Source organism: Giraffa tippelskirchi, chromosome 1 (assembly GCF_054371585.1).
Source record: "Giraffa tippelskirchi isolate mGirTip1 chromosome 1, T2T-mGirTip1v1.2.pri, whole genome shotgun sequence".
In the NCBI taxonomy this organism is placed as follows: Eukaryota; Metazoa; Chordata; class Mammalia; order Artiodactyla; family Giraffidae; genus Giraffa; species Giraffa tippelskirchi.
The window spans coordinates 177,013,961-177,032,234 of NC_137275.1; the positions used below are offsets into that span (position 1 = coordinate 177,013,961).

The 18,274-nt window shown below is 42.6% G+C and overlaps 1 protein-coding gene and 1 long non-coding RNA gene across 30 annotated transcripts in view; one reads left to right on the forward strand and one right to left on the reverse strand.

Annotated features, from left to right (window-relative positions):
* The window catches only part of LOC145512912 (uncharacterized), a 67,428-nt gene that overhangs the window by 15,265 nt on the left and 33,889 nt on the right, over positions 1-18,274 (forward strand). The gene's annotated exons all lie outside the window — the stretch shown is intronic.
* The window catches only part of LOC145512800 (protein SPATA31F3), an 84,906-nt gene that overhangs the window by 317 nt on the left and 66,315 nt on the right, over positions 1-18,274 (reverse strand). For 7 of the 29 annotated variants that reach the window (XM_081507452.1, XM_081507253.1, XM_081507233.1 and 4 more), the window contains 4 exons: positions 17,956-18,016; positions 16,520-17,034; positions 13,834-14,329; positions 13,567-13,650 (listed from right to left, as the gene is read on the reverse strand). In XM_081507452.1, the coding sequence (XP_081363578.1) occupies positions 13,869-14,329; positions 16,520-17,034; positions 17,956-17,963 (984 nt within the window). In that variant the 5' untranslated portion in view covers positions 17,964-18,016 and the 3' untranslated portion in view covers positions 13,567-13,650; positions 13,834-13,868. Of the gene's footprint in view, positions 1-13,566; positions 13,651-13,785; positions 14,330-16,519; positions 17,035-17,955; positions 18,017-18,274 lie in introns of those variants that run through there. The other 22 variants (XM_081507244.1, XM_081507369.1, XM_081507351.1 and 19 more) reach the window with 8 other exon arrangements.

The window sequence follows — 18,274 nt, forward strand, 5'->3', positions numbered from 1 at the left end:
ATGTTGCCATAATCTATTATCAAAAGCAAGGGACTGAAGAGGAGGTGGTTATAAAATGCTGTGAGTATCAGGAGGCAGGGCTCAATGGGAGTCATCTCAGAGGCTGCCTACCACACTGGCCTCAGAAAATGCAATTCTCTGGGTCAACTTATTTTTAATTCCTGAAATCCAAGGACATTTCTTTCTAATCAATTTGAGCATACTATTTTCAGTCAATTCTTTGAGCTGATAATTCTATGTGAAACTAGATTTCCTTGCTTATTTCTACCAGCACCCAGTCTGGTTTCATTCTGAGTCACAGTAGGGTCCCTGTTGATATATGTGCCTGCTTTTGTGTGTGCTTCAACCTCCTTCTGGAATAATTCTTCCTTTATCCATTGTAGAAACTCTTGTCTTTTAAGATTTAGCCTATGCAAAAATACCTTAAAAAATTATCTAAAGAAGTTGTGGTACATATACACAATGGAATATTACTCAGCCATAAAAAGGAATGAGGTTCTGATAAGGTGGATGAACCTAGAACCTATTATACAAAGTGAAGTCAGTCAGAAACAGAAAGATAAATATCATATTCTAATGCATATATACAGAATCTAGAAAAATGGTACTAAAGAATTTACAGGACAGCAATGGAGAAACAGACATAGAGAATAGGCTTATGGACATGGGGTGAGGGGAAGAGAGAGTGAGATGTATGGAAAAAGTAACATGGAAACTTACATTACCATATGTAAAATAGACAGCCAACTGGAATGTGATGTATAGCTCAGGAAACTCAAACAGGGACTCTGTATCAATCTAGAGGGGTGGGATGGGGTAAAAGATGGGAGGGAGGTTCAAAAGGGAGGGGACATATATGTATACCAATGGCTGATTCATGTTGAGGTTTGACAGAAAAGAACAAAATTCTGTAAAGCAATTAACGTTCAATAAAATTTTTTTTTTTTAATTCTCCACTAAAGCTCCCTACATACACATATTCACACTGCATTCTACAGGCTGGGTGAGGTTACATTTACTCATTTTACCAACATTTATTGAGAGGCTAATCTGTCAAATACTAGTCTGGACTCAACAATATCTGTAGAGCCAGCAAACTAATGAATGATGATAAAGATAAATGGAGTGCAGAGTGCATTAAATAGGGCTGAATCTGTGCTTCAGGGGACCAGAGTAGAGAACAAGGAGTGTCTCTCCATCTTGTTGAAAAGTTCTGCTTCCTAAGTACAATCACAGCAGTCAGTCACTGATAGTGTGATGTTTCTTAACTGCTGCTCTGCTTCTGGGGGAAGTCAGCACTCTTGCTTCTCATGAAGACTCCTTTCAGGCCTCTAGGGACTAAAGATCATGCCATAATTTTGTCCTCATGTTTATTATTACTTTGGGAAATTTCAGTTAGTATTAAACAACATCAGCACCTCCTTTGTACGTCATTCTCTTGAGCTGAGTCCAGGAAGACTCAGCTTCAATCCTTGGAAACCCCAAAATAATTTAGTTAATTTAGGATGGCCATGTTTTCCTGGGCTGGCTGAAGCCAGTTCACTGTACTATATAATCGAAAACAGGGAGTGAACAGAGAGACACTGTATCTACAGAGGAGGAAACTAAAAGGCTAATGCTAGATGATTCTGGCTAGGAATAGGCTCCAAAAGCACTGCGGTGAGGCACTTGATTCCTAAAGCAACAGTCAGTTACTAAAGAAAAGGCAGATCACTTAGGGCTTGGATTTCCTCAAAGAGCCAGAGTCTCGAGGAGGGGTTAAAAAGGCTTTTTCTTCTGGTTATGCTTCGAGTCTCATCTGGGTCAATAACACCCATTTGTGTAGTGGTGTTGTTATGTGCATTCTGCATTTCTTATAGACCCTAAGTTCTGCTGGTTTTCCACTTTCTGTTAGGTATGTGCCTTTCCCTGAGGCTCCCACACCATCTTTCAGGCACATGCTTCCAAAAGCCAATTATCAATCAACTTGAAAATTTTCACCCTAATGTGCAGATGCTGCTTATGCTAAATTTCCCTAGCTCAAACCCAGGACAGAGGAGATGCATTTTTAAGCTTCCTGCACTTGTCTACAGGGTAGCTAGCATCTTGTAAGCCAGGCCACAGTGCCTCAGAATTTAGGATGAATGCAGGAAGCTTTTGAATTTGGTAATTTTGGTCTTATCATTTTACTTTGTGGAAACAGGCTAAATTCCAAAAGTTTGTAGCTCTCCCCTGTGGTCAGAGAAATCACCTGTAGTAAGTCTATATGTTGCCCCTTCTCCACTAGCCCTGACTCACCATTCAGGCTCCACCTCTGCGGAAGCCAAGTGGATGTGACGAGTTGGTGACTGTATTTTCTAGAAGTGAGTTTTGAACTCTTGGTCTGATCAGTCTTTCTTGTCCATTTTTGAGGAAAGGAAAAGGTACTGATGCCATGATCTGAAACTTCTCTGCTGCGGAGTCATTGACTCAGTATTCATTTAACGAAGACATACAGAACACACACTCTGTGGAAGGCAGTGAGGGCCATCTAGCTTCATCTGCTTCCCTTCAAACCTCAGTGAAAGGTTATGGCTTCTTTTCCCACCTTTGGAACCCTCTTCGGTTGTTTCCACCTATCCTCCCTTTCAGAGGTTTACTTTTGCTTTGTTTTTGCCTAGTGAAATCTTCTCATTTTTCATGAGATCACTGTTACTTACTTTTGAGTCTTTTCCCCAACAGCTGTCATTCTCACGTCAAGAATCAAATGAAAGCAAAGGCTCATCTTTTATATTTGCATTTAACATAACATCCAGTTGCTGCTGATTAGGAGGCTCCTCCTCAGACTTTCTCAGTAATTTTCTTTGCAGAGAGGTGTTCCTAAACTACATTCAGATTCTCTCTTTCCCTTCTTTTCTGGCAGAGCAACACTCACCCCTCAAACTTCACCCTTATAAATAAGCAAAGTCTCTGCAGAGAATATACATTTTTTTTTAATATACACTGCCATAAAACCCAAGTTACCATGTATATTTTACTACCTTACAAACACACTAAGGCATTTTTTTGGCTGAAACATTACCAAGGAAAGATTCATGTTGTCATCTTATTTCCTCTAGCTCATAACAGCCAGATAAGATGGCCCTGTCATACCTTTTGTCCCACTTTTTGCCTCCCTGGCTTTGTTCTTCAAAATTGAGTTAGCTGTTCTGGGTCTTCTGCTTCTCCATTTAAGCTTTAGAATCAGTTTGTTGATATTCACAAAACAACTTGCTGGGATTTTGATTGGGATTATATTGACTCCATAGAACAATTGGCAAGAACTGACATCTTGATAACATTGAGTCTTTCTTTCCTTGAATATGGAATGTCTCTCTATATTTGGCTTTTCTTTGGTATTGTTCATCAGAGTTTTGTCATTTTCCTCATATGTATCTTGTATGTATTCTGTTAGATGTATATCTAAGTAATTTTTGGAGGTGCTGATGGAAATGGAATGAGTTTTTAATTTCAAATTCCACATGTCCATCACTGGTATACAGGGAAGCAATGAACTTTTTATATTAACCCTATATCCTACAACCTTGCAATAATCACTTATTGGTTCCAGTTTGTCAATTCTTTAGATTTTCTACATAAACAACCATGTCATCTGTTGTCCCCTCACAATTTACTCTCAAAGTCTAAGCCACATCAATTTAAAATGACTTGAGATTATTTGGATTTGGATGTATTTGTTTTAAAGTTCTATTTTACATTTTCTGCCTTTAGAGAGAAAAAAAACTGGCCAAGAAAATGGAGCCATCTCAGGTAAAAGGAACAGAAAGGATCTTAGAGCCTGTTGGCAGGGCTGGGAAGTATTGAGGGTGTGTGTGTGTGTGTGTCTGTGTGTGTCTGTGTGTCTGTGTGTGTCTGTGTGTGTCTGTGTGTCTGTGTGTGTCTGTGTGTGTGTGTGTCTGTGTGTGTCTGTGTGTGTGTGTGTGTGTATGAAGATAGTTTGCTTTATTGGTGTATGGTGGCTCTAGTTCACCGAAATTCCTCTAAAAACAGATTTCCGAAGCCACTGATTAACAACTGAGTATAGCTAAATAGTGGTTCTTGTTATTCTTAGAGAATAATTGTTGCAGCAAGACTACAGTGTATTATGGAGTACCTGTGGTTAGTTTGCTGATACACTATTAATGAGTCAGTTCACTTACAGAATAACCCTCCTAACTGGTTAGCTGTTGTTCAATAACTCTTACTGTGTTGTATGAAAAAGTCAATAAGAACCAAATGCATATTTTATTGATTTTCTTCTAAGGAATCATTCTTAAAATTTTTTCAAGTATGTTTTCCCAGGTCTTTGAACAGTGTTTCTCAATTTTTGAACATAAGATTCTTATTGTCTATTTCCTAAAACTTTTGCTATAACTCGGGGAAGGGGCTTTCTAGAAACTATTTAGAAAGCTAGTAACTTCTGTGTATCCCCCTCAAACCAAGAATACACTGTAAACCTTTGCTATTTTGAAGTCTGTTAGCAAAAAGGGGTGGGGAGGTAATGGCTTTTTAATATTTGTTTTCTAAACATAAACACACATAATATAATGCATATGCTTTTTCAATCATTCATTTCTCCCTCTCTTCCTGAAGTTTCTTACATACACTTCCCACCTGCCTAGGATCCAGCCAGTTCACCATTAGTAATCATCGCTCTATACTTCCTATTCCTGTTGAGGTTGTTTCTTCCTTTAAATCACTAAAAACAATGCTCCAATAAATATGCTTTTACGTATGTCCACAAGTTAGAGGATCAGCCTCTTATACAAAGCAGGATTTTCTTCAGCCAAAGGTATATCAGTATCAGAACAGATCTACTAGAACTTCCAACCACACAGACTATAAAAACAAGCTTGAGAATTCTGTGCTCACATCACTCCAGTCGAAGGGAAAGCATACCTTAGCCCACAATGTTGCCCTTGTCTTTTAGAGGTAACTATGTTTAAATCAAAAGACAAAAGTATAATTCACTAACCAAAAATATATAATGATCCTTAGGCTATGTTTTTCAAATTACAAGTCCAGACCCATTAGGAAGTCATGAAATCATTTTAGAGAGTCACAATCAGAATTGTTTTAATGAACTAGGATAGAGAGGTTAGAAAATATCAGGGAAAATCACAGGTAGTAAAATTAGGATTGCTCCATAAAAAATTGAGTTCAGTTATAGATCTCTGAACACATGTTTATAACTGTGTGTAGAGGACCACATCATAAACTATATTTCTTACTGTGGGTCACAATCAAAAAATGTGAAAAACATATCATGGAAGGTTTCTGAGGAAAACACGGTGGCCTTGGAAATAGTAGTTGATCATGAGAAAGGTCCACAGCGAAGAGCTACGTTTTTCACTCTCTTTCTTGGGTATGGAGTGCCGGTTCCTCTTGCTGTAAGTTGGGGGCTTTCACAGTCTGTGTGCATGAAGCATGTGGGCAGTGCCTGTGGACTACAGGTGCAGCCTTTCACTTCAAGAAATTCCTAGGTGAAGTCTATAAAACATTTACACATACACCCATATTCCTCCACTGGATCATGGCTAAATGCCCTATGAATGGATGCTGCAATTAGGTCCATGGACTTTTAAATGAATTTTAAAATAAACATGGTCATTCTAGATGTTTATGACAGACAGAGAACTTGGTAACTCTCTGTTCCAATATTCATTTATAGACACGGAAACTGAACCCAGGGCAATAAAGCAATGTCTTCTGAGATACAGAATGCTATATGTAAAACTAAAAGAAGCCATCATGTTGCCAACCCTGAGATTTTAAAAAATTATATAATGAAGAATATAATTAATTTGTAATGTAGGAAAATTAGAAAGTACAGATTACTGAAAAGATGAAAAACATAAATATATACAGCCAATATATCCTCCAACAGCTGAATGAATAATCAAACTGTGGTAAATCTATACAATGGAATATTAGTCAGCATTAAAAAAGAAATGAGCTATCAAGCCATTTAAGACATGGAGGAAATATATATTGCTAAGTGAAAGAAGCAAATCTGAAAAGGCTACATTCTATATGATTCCAACTATATGATGCTCGGGCAAAGGCAAAACTATGGAGACAATAAAATAACTAGTGGTTAACCAACAACAAAAAACCCAGTTCAAAAATGGGCAATGGACTTGAATAGACAATTCTCCAAAGAAGATATGCAAATAGATATTAAGATGTTCAACATCATTAGTCATTAGAAGAATGCAAATCAAAGTCACAATGAGATACCATTCCAAACCCATGAGAGTGGCAATTATTTAAAAAAAAAAAAAAGGAAACACATGTTGGTGAGGATGTGGAAAAACTGGAACCCTTGTACATTGCTGGTGGGAATGCAAAATGGTGCATTTTCTGTGGAAAACAATTTGGTGGTAGTTTCTTTGAAAGTTAAATAGAGAATTACCATATGATCCAGCAAGTCCATGCCTAGGTATATACCCAAAGGAATCGAAAACAGGGGCTCAAACAGATACCTGCTCATCGACGTTCAATCACAGCAATTTTGCAATAACAAAAAGGTGGAACCAACCCAAACATTCATCAATGTATAAACAGATAAACAACATGCAATATATATATACAATGGACTATTATTTAACCATAAAAAGTAACAGAATTCTAATACTTGCTACAACATGGATGAACTTTGAATGCACTATGCTAAGCAAAATAAGCCAGACACAAAAAATATTAACAAATAGGACTTAAACTCAACAGTATTTGCACAGCAAAGGAAACCATAAACAAATGAAAAACCACCCACAGAATGGGAGAAAGTATTTACGATGCAACTGACAAGGAATTAATCTCCAAAATTTACAAACAGCTCCTGCAACTCAATATCAACAAAACAACTCAATCAAAAGATGGGCAGAAGACCTCAATAGACATTTCTCCAAAGACAAATGAAAAGGTACTCAACGTCACTAATTATTAGAGAAGTACAAATCAAAACTACAATGAAATATCACCTCACACCAGTCAGAATGGCCATCATCAAAAAGTCTACCATCAATAAATGCTGGAGAGGGTGTGGAGCAAAGGGTACCCTCCTACACTGTGGGCAGGAATGTAAACTGCTATAGCCACTCTGAAGAACAGTATTGATGTTTCTTAAGAGACTAAAATTAGAGCTACCATATGATCTAGCAATCCCACTCTTGAACATATATCCAGAGAAAAACATAATTGAAAGAATACATGCACTCCAACATTCATTGCATTGCTGTTTAATATAGCCAATACAATAGCCAATACATCCACTGACAGATGAATGGATAAAGATGTGCTACATACATACATGGACATCACCAGACGGTCAACAACAAAATCAGATTGATTATATTCTTTGCAGCCAAAGATGGAGCTCTATACAGTAGGCAAAAACAAGACCAGGAGCTGACTGTGGCTCAGATCATGAAATCCTTATCGCCAAATTCAGACTTAAATCGAAGTTGGGAGAACCACTAGACCATTCAGGTATGACTTAAATGAAATCCCTTATGATTATACAGTGGAAGTGAGATATAGATTTAAGGGACTAGATCTGATAGACAGAGTGCCTGATGAACTATGGACGGATGGCTCAATAAAGAAAAGAAATGGTATGGACCTAAGAGAAGCAGAAGATATTAAGAAGAGGTGGCAAGAACACAGAAGAACTATACAAAAAAGATCTTCATGACCCAGATAATCACGATGGTGTGATCACTCACCTAGAGCCAGACATCCTGGAATGTGAAGTCAAGTGGGCCTTAGGAAGCATCACTACAAAGCTAGTGGAGGTGATGGAACTCCAGTTGAGCTATTTCAAATCCTGAAAGATGACGCTGTGAAAGTGCTGCACTCAATATGTCAGCAAATTTGGAAAACTCAGCAGTGGCCACAGGACTGGAAAAGGTCAGTTTTCATTCCAATCCCAAAGAAAGGCAATGCCAAAGAATGCTCAAACTACCGCACAATTGCACTCATCTCACACGCTAGTAAAGTAATGCTTAAAATTCTCCAAGCCAGGCTTCAGCAATACGTGAACTGTGAACTTCCAGATGTTCAAGCTGGATTTAGAAAAGGCAGAGGAACCAGAGATCAAATTGCCAACATCTGCTGGATCATCGAAAAAGCAAGAGAGTTCCAGAAAAACATCTATTTCTGATTTATTGACTATGCCAAAGCCTTTGACTTGTGGATCACAATAAACTGTGGAAAATACTGAAGGAGACAGGAATACCAGACCACCTTACCTGCCTCTTGAGAAACGTGTATGCAGGTCAGGAAGCAACAATTAGAACTGGACATGGAACAACAGACTGGTTCCAAATAGGAAAAGGGAGTACGTCAAGGCTGTATATTGTCACCCTGCTTATTTAACTTATATGCAGAGTGTATCATGTGAAATGCCAGGCTGGATGAAGCACAAGCTGGAATCAAGATTGCCAGGAGAAACATCAATAACCTGAGATATGCAGATGACACCACCCTTATGGCAGAAAGTGAAGAAGAACTAAAGAGCCTCTTGATGAAAGTGAAAGAGGAGAGTGAAAAAGTTGGCTTAAAGCTCAACATTCAGAAAACTAAGATCATGGCATCTGGTCCCATCACTTCATGGCAAACAGATGGGGAAACAGTGGAAACAGTGGCTGACTTTATTTGGGGGGGCTCCAAAATCACTGGAGATGGTGATTGCAGCCATGAAATTTAAAGATGCTTACTCCTTGGAAGGAAAGTTATGACCACCTAGACAGCATATTAAAAAGTAGAGACATTACTTTGTCAACAAAGGTCTGTCTAGTCAAGGCTATGGTTTTTCCAGTAGTCATGTATGGATGTGAGAGTTGGACTATAAAGAAAGCTGAGCACCGAACAATTAATGCTTTTGAACTGTGGTGTTGGAGAAGACTCTTGAGAGTCCCTTCGACTGCAAGGAGATCCAACTAGTCCCTCCTAAAGGAGATTAGTCCTGGGAGTTCATTGGAAGGACTGATGTTGAAGTTGAAACTCCAATACTTTGGCCACCTGATGCGAAGGACTGACTCATTTGAAAAGATCCTGATGCTGGGAAAGATTGAGGGCAGGAGGAGAAGGGGAAGACAGAGGATGAGATGATTAGATGGCATCACTGACTCAATAGACATGAGTTTGGGTGAACTCCAGGAGTCGGTGATGGACAGGGAGGCCTGGCATGCTGCAGTTTGTGGGGTTGCAAAGAGTCGGATGCGACTGAGCAACTGAACTGAACTGAGCTGAACATACATACATATAAAAGAATATTACTCATCCATTAAATAGAAAGAAACAATACCATTTGCAGTAACATAGATGGACTTAGAAATTACCATACTAAGCAAAGTAAGTCAGATAGAGAAAGACAAATATCATATGATATCACTTATATGCAGAATCAAAATATATATATATACAAATGAGCTTATCTACAAAACAGAAACACGCTCATAGACTTACAGAACAAACTCATGGTTCCTGGGGTGAAAGGAGGCAAGGGATGAATTGGGAGTTGGGGTTGACATGCTATATTTAAAATAAGTAACCAACAAGGACCTACTGCATAGCACAGGAAACCCAGCTCAATAGTCTGTAATAATCTAAATGGGAAAAGAATTTGAAAAAGAATAGATACATGTATAACTGAATCACTTTGCTGTATACCTGAAACTAACAGAATATTGTTAAATAACTATACTCCAATATAAAATAAAGAAATTTTTAAAGGGACCTTCCTGGTAATCCAGTGGTTGAGAGTTTACTTTGCAATGCAAGGGACACAGGTTCCATCTCTGGTTGGGGGACTAAGATCCCACATGCCACAGGGCAACTAGGCCTGTGTGCTACAACTGCTGAGCCTGCGCGCCACAACTAGAGAGCCTGCATGCCAACTTAACAAGAGATCCTGCATGTTGCAACGAAGATCTTGCACGCAGCAACTAAAAACCTACACAGTTAAACAAATATGTTTAATTTTTAAAAAAAGATCAATGGTTGCCAGGGTTTTAGGGGAAGGGAGAAAGGGATGAATAGGTGGAACAAATGGAATTTTTAGGGCAATGAAACTCTTCTGATACTGTAATGGTGAATATATGTCATTATATATTAGTCAAAACCCACATCAGGTATAACACAAAGAGTGAACCCTAACATAAACTATGAATGTTAGTTAATAACAAAATTTATCAGTATTGTCTTATCAATTTTAACAAATGTACACTGCTAAATACAAGATGTTAGTAATAGGGGAAACTGCATATATGACCAAGGATGAGGAGATATAATATATAAGTACTCTCTACATACTGCTCAATATTCTGCAAACCTAAAACTTCTCTTTAAGTCTATTCATATTTTTATATGAGACTATAGCATGGATATTTTTGTAACATGCTTTTTTCCACTACCATAATTATTTTTGCAGGGACTGAGCCTGGACACAGTGGCGATTGGAAAGTTAGTCAAGGATAGAGATGAGGCCATGGAAGGAGGATGATTCAGAGGATGTAGGAATTCAGGGGCAGGAGATATTTACTCAAAGACTCACAGAGGAGAGGGACTAGAAATTGCATGGATGAACAGACATAACTAAGCCCTTGAGTCTGAGCGTCTCCAACAGGCTGGGGATTTGAGCAGGGCAGGGAGTTTCAATTCCTGTTCCAGGTGTCCTGGTCCCCTGCTGGCAAGAGGCTGGCATGACACGATTGAGCAAGAACAAGATGAAGCCTCAAACATTCACTCTGGAGCTCAGCAATAACCTTCCTGCTAGGGTGAAGTGAGCAGGTATAAGAGACACTCAGTCATGATGGTCAGTTGTCTGAAATACCCATAACAGGATCTGCGGAGGCACTTGGAAGCCTGCAGGGCACCAAGGGAGGGACCTGCTTCACCTCAGACAGAATGTGTGCACATTAACCTTGGTTTCCCAGCTGACCCTTCCAAGTCACATTCCTTCTCCTGGGCATCCTCCTACGTGGCTCTCAGCCCAACTCCTACCAGGCAGGGAGGATCTGCCTGTCACAAGACCTCTTATGATCTTTGGGGATGCTTTAGGAAAACTCTGGAAGATGTGGTTCAGCTGGCCTGGGCCTTGTGCCTCCTTGCCCTGGGGGCCACAACAGGGGCTGGGCTGCTACCCCTTAGGCACAGAGTCACCATTCAGAGGAGGGACACATTCATGCTTCTTCCCACCCTGCCTTTTCTGCATCCTGTGGGCAGTGGACACACTGTGCTACGTACTGGGTCCTATCAGAGGGGGAGACTCCCGCCCCCGCTGCTGGTTGATGGTACATGGAGCCATCCCGGATTTCCTTCAGAATCAGTGAGGCAGGGCCTCCCCCAGCCCCCATACCACTCCATGAGGAGGCCACAGCCCTTTCTGCCCTTACTCTCCCCTCTGGTAGGTCAGAAGGTGGGGATGCAGAGGTGCCACCTTCTGAGAGAAATTAAGTGTCCAGAACAGAGTCTCCTCCCATCCACTCAGGGCAGCCTTTGTCTTTCTGCTTCCTACTTCTCTCCTCCAGCCCCCCAAACTCCCTGGTCTCTGAACACTAGCATTCCACACCTGCCCCCTTCCTGTGTCCCTAGGCCCATTCTTTTCCTCATGTTCTGGGCATCTAGAGTTTCTCTGTGATCTTTTCATAGTGCTCATGTTCCAAGAACATGTTCAACCACTACCACCTTTTCATACCCACCTGGGTCCTCAGTTGACCACCAAATCCTTAGGCCCTAACAGACATTTGCCGTGGTAACTTCCAGAATCTGTCTCTACTCTACCTTCAGCTTTGGTTCTCCATACCACTTCTTCCACCCCCAGCCATGGTACCTTTACAGCTCCTCACTTAGCCTTTTGAGTCATTGCCCAAACTCCATTATATGTGTCAGCAACCTTTCTTCTCTTAATACACAGTCTCACCTCAATGCTTCCTTCTCTCTACTAACCACCCTCAAAGTGTCTGTTTTCTCCAAGTTCATCTCCTGGACTTGGACATTCGCTGCTATCTCCTCACCACACCACATGGCTCCAGCAGTTCTCCCTGCATCATCAGTTTATCTCTCCTTGATTTCATCCTTTCTCTCAACATCCAACATGTTATGTCTCTCATTTTTAAAAAATAAAAACCCTCTCTGGGGTTTATCTATAGCTTTCTCCCCATTTGTCTACATCTCTGTGGAGCAAACCTCTTTGAAGGAACTGATTACACTTGCTATCACCCATTACTCTCCTTTCATTCGCTCTTGAATCCACTCCAGTCATGGCTTCACCTCCATCGCAGGTGAGTATGTTTTTCTCAAGGCCATTAGTGTTGCTAAATCTAATGGGAACTCTGCATCATCTTACTTGGCCAATTCACAACTTTTATTGCCGTTGATTGCTTTCTCCTTGTACTATGCCAGTATGCCACACTCTTCCAGATTTCCTCCTTCCTCCCTGGCTTCTGCTTTTCAGTTTCCTCTGCTTACTTGTTCCTCTTTTTCTTCTCAATTTCCTAATACTGGAATATCCCAGAGCCCAGTCTTTAGACCTCTCCTTCATTTATACTCATTCCTTTAGTGACCTCATCTGGTCCCATCGTTATACATCTTTCTCCATTTCTCTCTTTCTCCAGCCAGGGCCCTCCATGTGCACTGTGTGGAGAATAGACTGTTGGAGGTATGGTTTCAGGAAGAAGCAGAAGATTATGAAACTACTGTAGTATTGGTAGCAGCAGAGGAGACAAGAAGGAATTGTTTTTTGAATTTTGAAGGTAGAAACAACAGGACTTATTGATAGACCAGAAGCAGACATTTTAGAAGCAAAAGTCAAGGATGACACCAATATTTTGGCCTGAACAACTGGCAAGAGAAAGGTGCCATTAACTGATGTGAGAGCAGGTCTGGTATGTGTGATTGGATGGTGGTGGTGGTACAAGGAATCAGTTTATTTCTGAAATAAATACTGGATATCCAAGTATATACAGTTCTGATTAGACAATTTGGCCATGTGAGACTGTCTACCACATAAGATAATGATCTCCATGGAGGCGAGGCCTGTCTTTAGGTGACTGCTGTGTCTGACATAGTTTCCGGCACGCGGTAAGTACTCAAATATTTTAATTGTTGAATGCAAGATGATTCTCAAAGTCATTTTTATTGTGACTCTTTGGGGATATTATTATCAATTGATTTTCATTCTAGGAGGCATTTATTCCATGCAACTGAAGGCAATGAGGGTCAAAGAGGCAACAGAGCTATATAGCAAGCTCCCAGACAGGTTACCTCTTAAAAGCCAATCAATAACAACAAGGTGCAGAGAGGGGAGATTCTATCATTTGCTGCTGACATCTGTCATATTAGCTATGTGTTTTTGATAAACACAAAGCATCTCCTCAAAGCAGCAGCACTACAACACTCCTCTAAAAGTCTTCCCTCCAGATTGTGGGAATATACAGTAGTCATCGGTGAACTGTGCCTGTAGGCCAAAAATGCACTGGATTCCCAGCTATCGCTTCTTGTACTGTCATCATGCAGTTTGCTCCTCTGGGGCCCAAATACAGCAGGGGAGCCAGGACAGAAGCCAAGCATGATCTTTACCTTCAGTGCACCTTAGAGAAGGGTCTTCCTTCTGTGCTCAGGTCCCTCTATCCACAGTCCAAGGTGGAGCTGAAAGAGTCAGGTAGAATGCTTACCTACCTGTGAAATGGGTTTAAGCTCCTACACCATATGGGGTGTACGATCTAACTCTTCTACTCTCTCCATCACATACCACACTGAAAACAAGGAGGCACAAACAGGTGGTCCTTTGCTTAGAGGTATAGAGTTTATTTGGAGAGGGTCCTGCCTCACCTGAATATTAATGGAAATGATGATGACAGGCTTTTTCAGCAGGATGCAGAAGTCTGGGAACCTCTGAGCTCTTTCTTCCTGGACTGGATACTCTCCTGGGGTAGACGAGTGCCTTCTGCTGAGGTGCAAACTGAAACATGGGATGGATTTTCTGGCTGAGCGGCACGAGTCAGCGGAGGACTGTGCTTGGAGCTGCCACTGGAGAGGCGCAAGAAACAGGACTGGCTGGACTGCACGGACTGCACGGACTGTCGCTGGAACTCACTATCCAGGCACTGGAGTGCATCAAAGAAGCCCTCTTCCTTCTCCGACTTAGCTCCCTTCATGGGGCGTTTGGTGGGAGGTGGACTCTTCTCAGCCTTTTTTGTCTTGGTTTTGGCCACTTTCTCCTCCTTACAGCTGAGAATGCATTCCTCATGCCCTTGACCTTTCGTGTCAGGGTTAATCCAGTGCGTAAAATGCTTCAGCTTATTTCCCAGGTTGGCTTCTGCAGCTTCTGGAAGGATAGGGCTTTTGTGAGTATGAGCTGTCTTTACCAGACCCTGCAGCTCTTGCCCCTAGAAAGGGTGGCCCTATAAATTTTGGCCCTGCAAAGTTTGAATCTGAAAAATATGTGGGTCCTTTAAATGCAAACTGTGGAACAGCAAGTTGGTCCTGTAAGGTCTGGCCCTTTAAGCCCTGAACACTTCCAGACACAGCATTCGCAGGAATCCTTGTTTGGGTGAGGTCATTCACCTTGCTCTAACAGCCTTACAGACTGTTCTCATCTAGTCCTTTGGTCCCAAGGAACCTTGGAGGATGCTCTAGGAACTCAAGGTAAAGGAGATGCCGGTGAAGGGACGGACAGGGGGCACTAAGCTGAGAGTTTGGAGATAGTGGCTCTACAGATCCAGACAGAACCTTGCTAGTCCCTACTCACTCAAGGCAACCATCCTGGCCAAACTAAAATTTTACCTGAGAAAGATCCTGGAGATATATTTGAAAAGTCAGGGGCTCTTGGGGGTTCAACTTAAAAGTGTCCCTACTAGAACCCTGGCAGAGCAAATGTTCTCTCTGGATGGAGAGAGATTTGGCACTGCACCCCTTCTCTGTGGTTCTCTGAAGCTTTGTGTTTCCCTATGTCCCTGTTCTCCCTGCTAGTGCAGAGAGTTATCTAAATAAGGTGATCGGTAACAGCATCTGGTGAGGCTTACTGCTGCTGGTTCAGGCCTGAGAGTATTCAAGGTATCACTTCCTTATCTGTGTAGGGATTGACTGCTGCCTCTGTGTCTAGAGGCTTATTTTCTGGGGTGCAGGGAACTGAGCTGCTTCCAGGGCCCCTGGAATTCTGTGGACCCAGTGATTTAAGTTTCAACCACTGCAGATGTTCCAACAGATGTGGGTAGGGACAATCCCCTAGCAAATTTTCTCACATCTTTAGTCAAGATGACTCTACAACATCGCCGTGGCCTGGACAAGCAACTATGTGCTAGCCCTGCTGGCCACAACAGATCAGAAGAGGTCACTATCCCCTCAGGTCTCCAGGTCTGCAGGCTAGGGGACATTCATACTGGTCAGTGTGCTGCCCTGGGACAGAGGCTGCTGGTCATCAAGGGAGAGTAGCAACTGGAGGGACTGCTGGATCTTCTGGGGCAGACCCCAGCAATGGTAAATTAAATTGCCAAATAAACCACTTCTAGAGGTGGAACTCCAGCAGCTTGAGGCATGCTCCATAAAAATACTACTTGGCTCCTGAGGATTTTTAAATGGACTTCTTCAAACAGGTAGGCCCCTGGGTCTCAGGAGACAGGCTTCAACACATCTCAGGACTTAGGCTGTAGGGTTTGCTACATCTACAGAGATCTCTGGGCAACAGCTAGCAAGCCCCATGGAAGCTGGAGCTGCCAATGAAGTGGAGGTGCCAGTGCAAGGCTTCACACTTGACCAGAGTCAAAAATGGGACATTGATAGAGGCTTGCTGAAAGAAAAATGAAGAAGCCTAAATTCAGGAGAGTGGGAAGAATGTGGGTCTAACTGAGGTAGAGGAAATTTTAGACAGTCTGGAGATTAATAAATCATTGGGGAAAAAAAAAGAGATCAGGATTGCTTTTTGGGGCAAGACTTTTAGGAGTGGACCAGGGACTCAATGTGCAGAAAAGAGGAACCATGGAAAGACAGCTGTGTTCTGCTGCAGCCAGCACACCGAGGCCTCAGTGCATCCCCCAAGCAGTGGACACAGATGACTTACAAACTGAAATGTGGAAGAGGGTAGAGCTAGGATCACAGGGTTTGGGATTTGTTTGCAGTGATATTTGCACAGGGTCCACAGTGGATCCTTCACAAACAGAAAGTTTGGGTAGACTGGCTTACCTCCCGTGAACCTCAGGTCAGGGGAGATAAAAGTCCATCTTTTCAACAGAGGGCTTAGAGGTAGCATTCATGATGAGAGAAATGGTAGTGTTTCCATCCAGGATTGGAAAATTTGGGGGTGGTATGACATAAGCTGCCACAGGAATCCTCCAAAATCTTGGGAACCCTCAGGTGTAGATAAAAATGCATGCATTTACATACAAATATTTAAAGATATATCAGCGACTGGGGGAGACGGGAACATTAGATGAAGGGAATCAGGGTAATAGGGTATTTTAGGTTTGTGAGCTTGGTGTTCAGGGAAAGAAAGGGAATCAGATTTTCAAGGGCTGCTGACCTTGTTTCTTTAGAATACCTTCAGAGTTGCTCTTCTTCTTGCCATGCTGGTTCACAGGAATCCTAGGCTCTTCAAGGCTCGAAGAAGACAGAGCTCCTGCGTCCAAGGGCAACTCTGGCCCTCGACATTCTTGCCTTAGCTGCTGGTGATCAGCCCAGTATTGGCGGATGCTGATTGCACTGGCAGACTTGGTGGCTGGCTTAGTGGCTGACTCGGCAGCTGACTGGGTTATGGATTTCTGATTTGTTAGCTGTGATACTGTGCGGGTTGCTGATGGAAGCGAAAGCTGTTTGAAGGGCAGGGAATCCTGACTCTGATCAAAAGAGAGACTAGACATGGACAAAACCTCTAGGCAAGAGGAGCCCTGCGATGCCCCCGATGAAGTAGGGGTGGTCAGTGTAGTCTCACCCGATATCAACTGCTGAATCTCCAGAGCCACAGAATTGCAGATTTGGCAGCAGGGGTCTGCACACAGGAGCCGCCGCACACTCCCTTCCTGAGGAAGCCAGCCCTGGCTGGGAAGGGAAGCATGGCAATCGTTTGTTACTGATGCAGTAACATCTGCCTCTTTGCCAGTGTGTGGCCTGAGAAAGACCTGTGAGCTCTTGCTTTCTACCCCCAGGCTGTTATTGCCACTACTTTTCTGTAGAAACATTCAGCAGGTTAGGGCTAGCTAAACTGGACAAGGTCTCAGACAACTGGTGGGAACACAGGGCCTTGAGAAACTGGGAGGTGGTTAAGCTCTCTGCTGACCTGTGCTGAGAAGCTGAACTAGGAGAAGGGAACCAGGCAGGTGGGGGAGCCAATGGTTAGCTGATGGGGCAGCACCAGCGACATCACCAGGTAGAACCTGGAGTCAGTCTCACTTGGAGCCGCGGAAGTCCTTGTGGGAACTCTGCATTCTAGGGATTAGGAGGTGCACACAACATCTCTAGGGAGCCAATTCCTAACTCTGTAGAGCTCTTAAGAAGGGGATAATATAACAAACTCCTCCCTGAGGGTTGTCTCGGGAACTGGCCTCCCTGAAGACAGAACCAGAGGAGGTAATGTCAGCAGGGTCCAGGGGTCTGCCCTTGAAAGGGTGTGGCTATAAAGAGAATATGAAAATGATGACTTATTTATGCACTTAACTATCCATTCTCTTGACTGGGTAACTTGTCTCATGGTTGGGAGAAAACCCAAAATAGTTAGATTCTGTCAAACCCTGACTTCCAGCACCTTTGTGAGCCTAGCCCAGAGCACAGCTGGAAGACTCCTCTCCACTGAGATGTCTGACCCCACCCTCTCCTCCAGCAACCCTCACCCAGGGCTCCAGCCTCCGTGTGTCTGGCTCCCTCTCAGCCATTCTTCTTCTCCCCAACCCTGCCCCAGGCCAAACACAGAAACCACCACAGGCCATGCTGGGAGGTGGGAGACTGTAAAGAACAAGAGATCACCTTCGCATGATCGAAAGCAGCTCCCACGGCTTGTCAGCTTCTTTCCGGGAATGTCTCCTAGCTGAGAAACCAGGAGACAGTGTTACGAGGAACAGGAAGGAATTCAGAGACATCCTACAGGAAGTCAAAGGCGTTGAATGACAGGAGACTGCAGACAACCCCCCCCCGCCCCAGTCAGCACTCTGAGGGCACATCTGGGTACATTTAAACCAGGTATGATGTGCTCTCCTAGACCTACTCTCATTTATCTTCACAACCACACTGAGTGAGACAGCATCACCAGATGCCCATTTTATGGATAACAAGACTGAGAGATGAA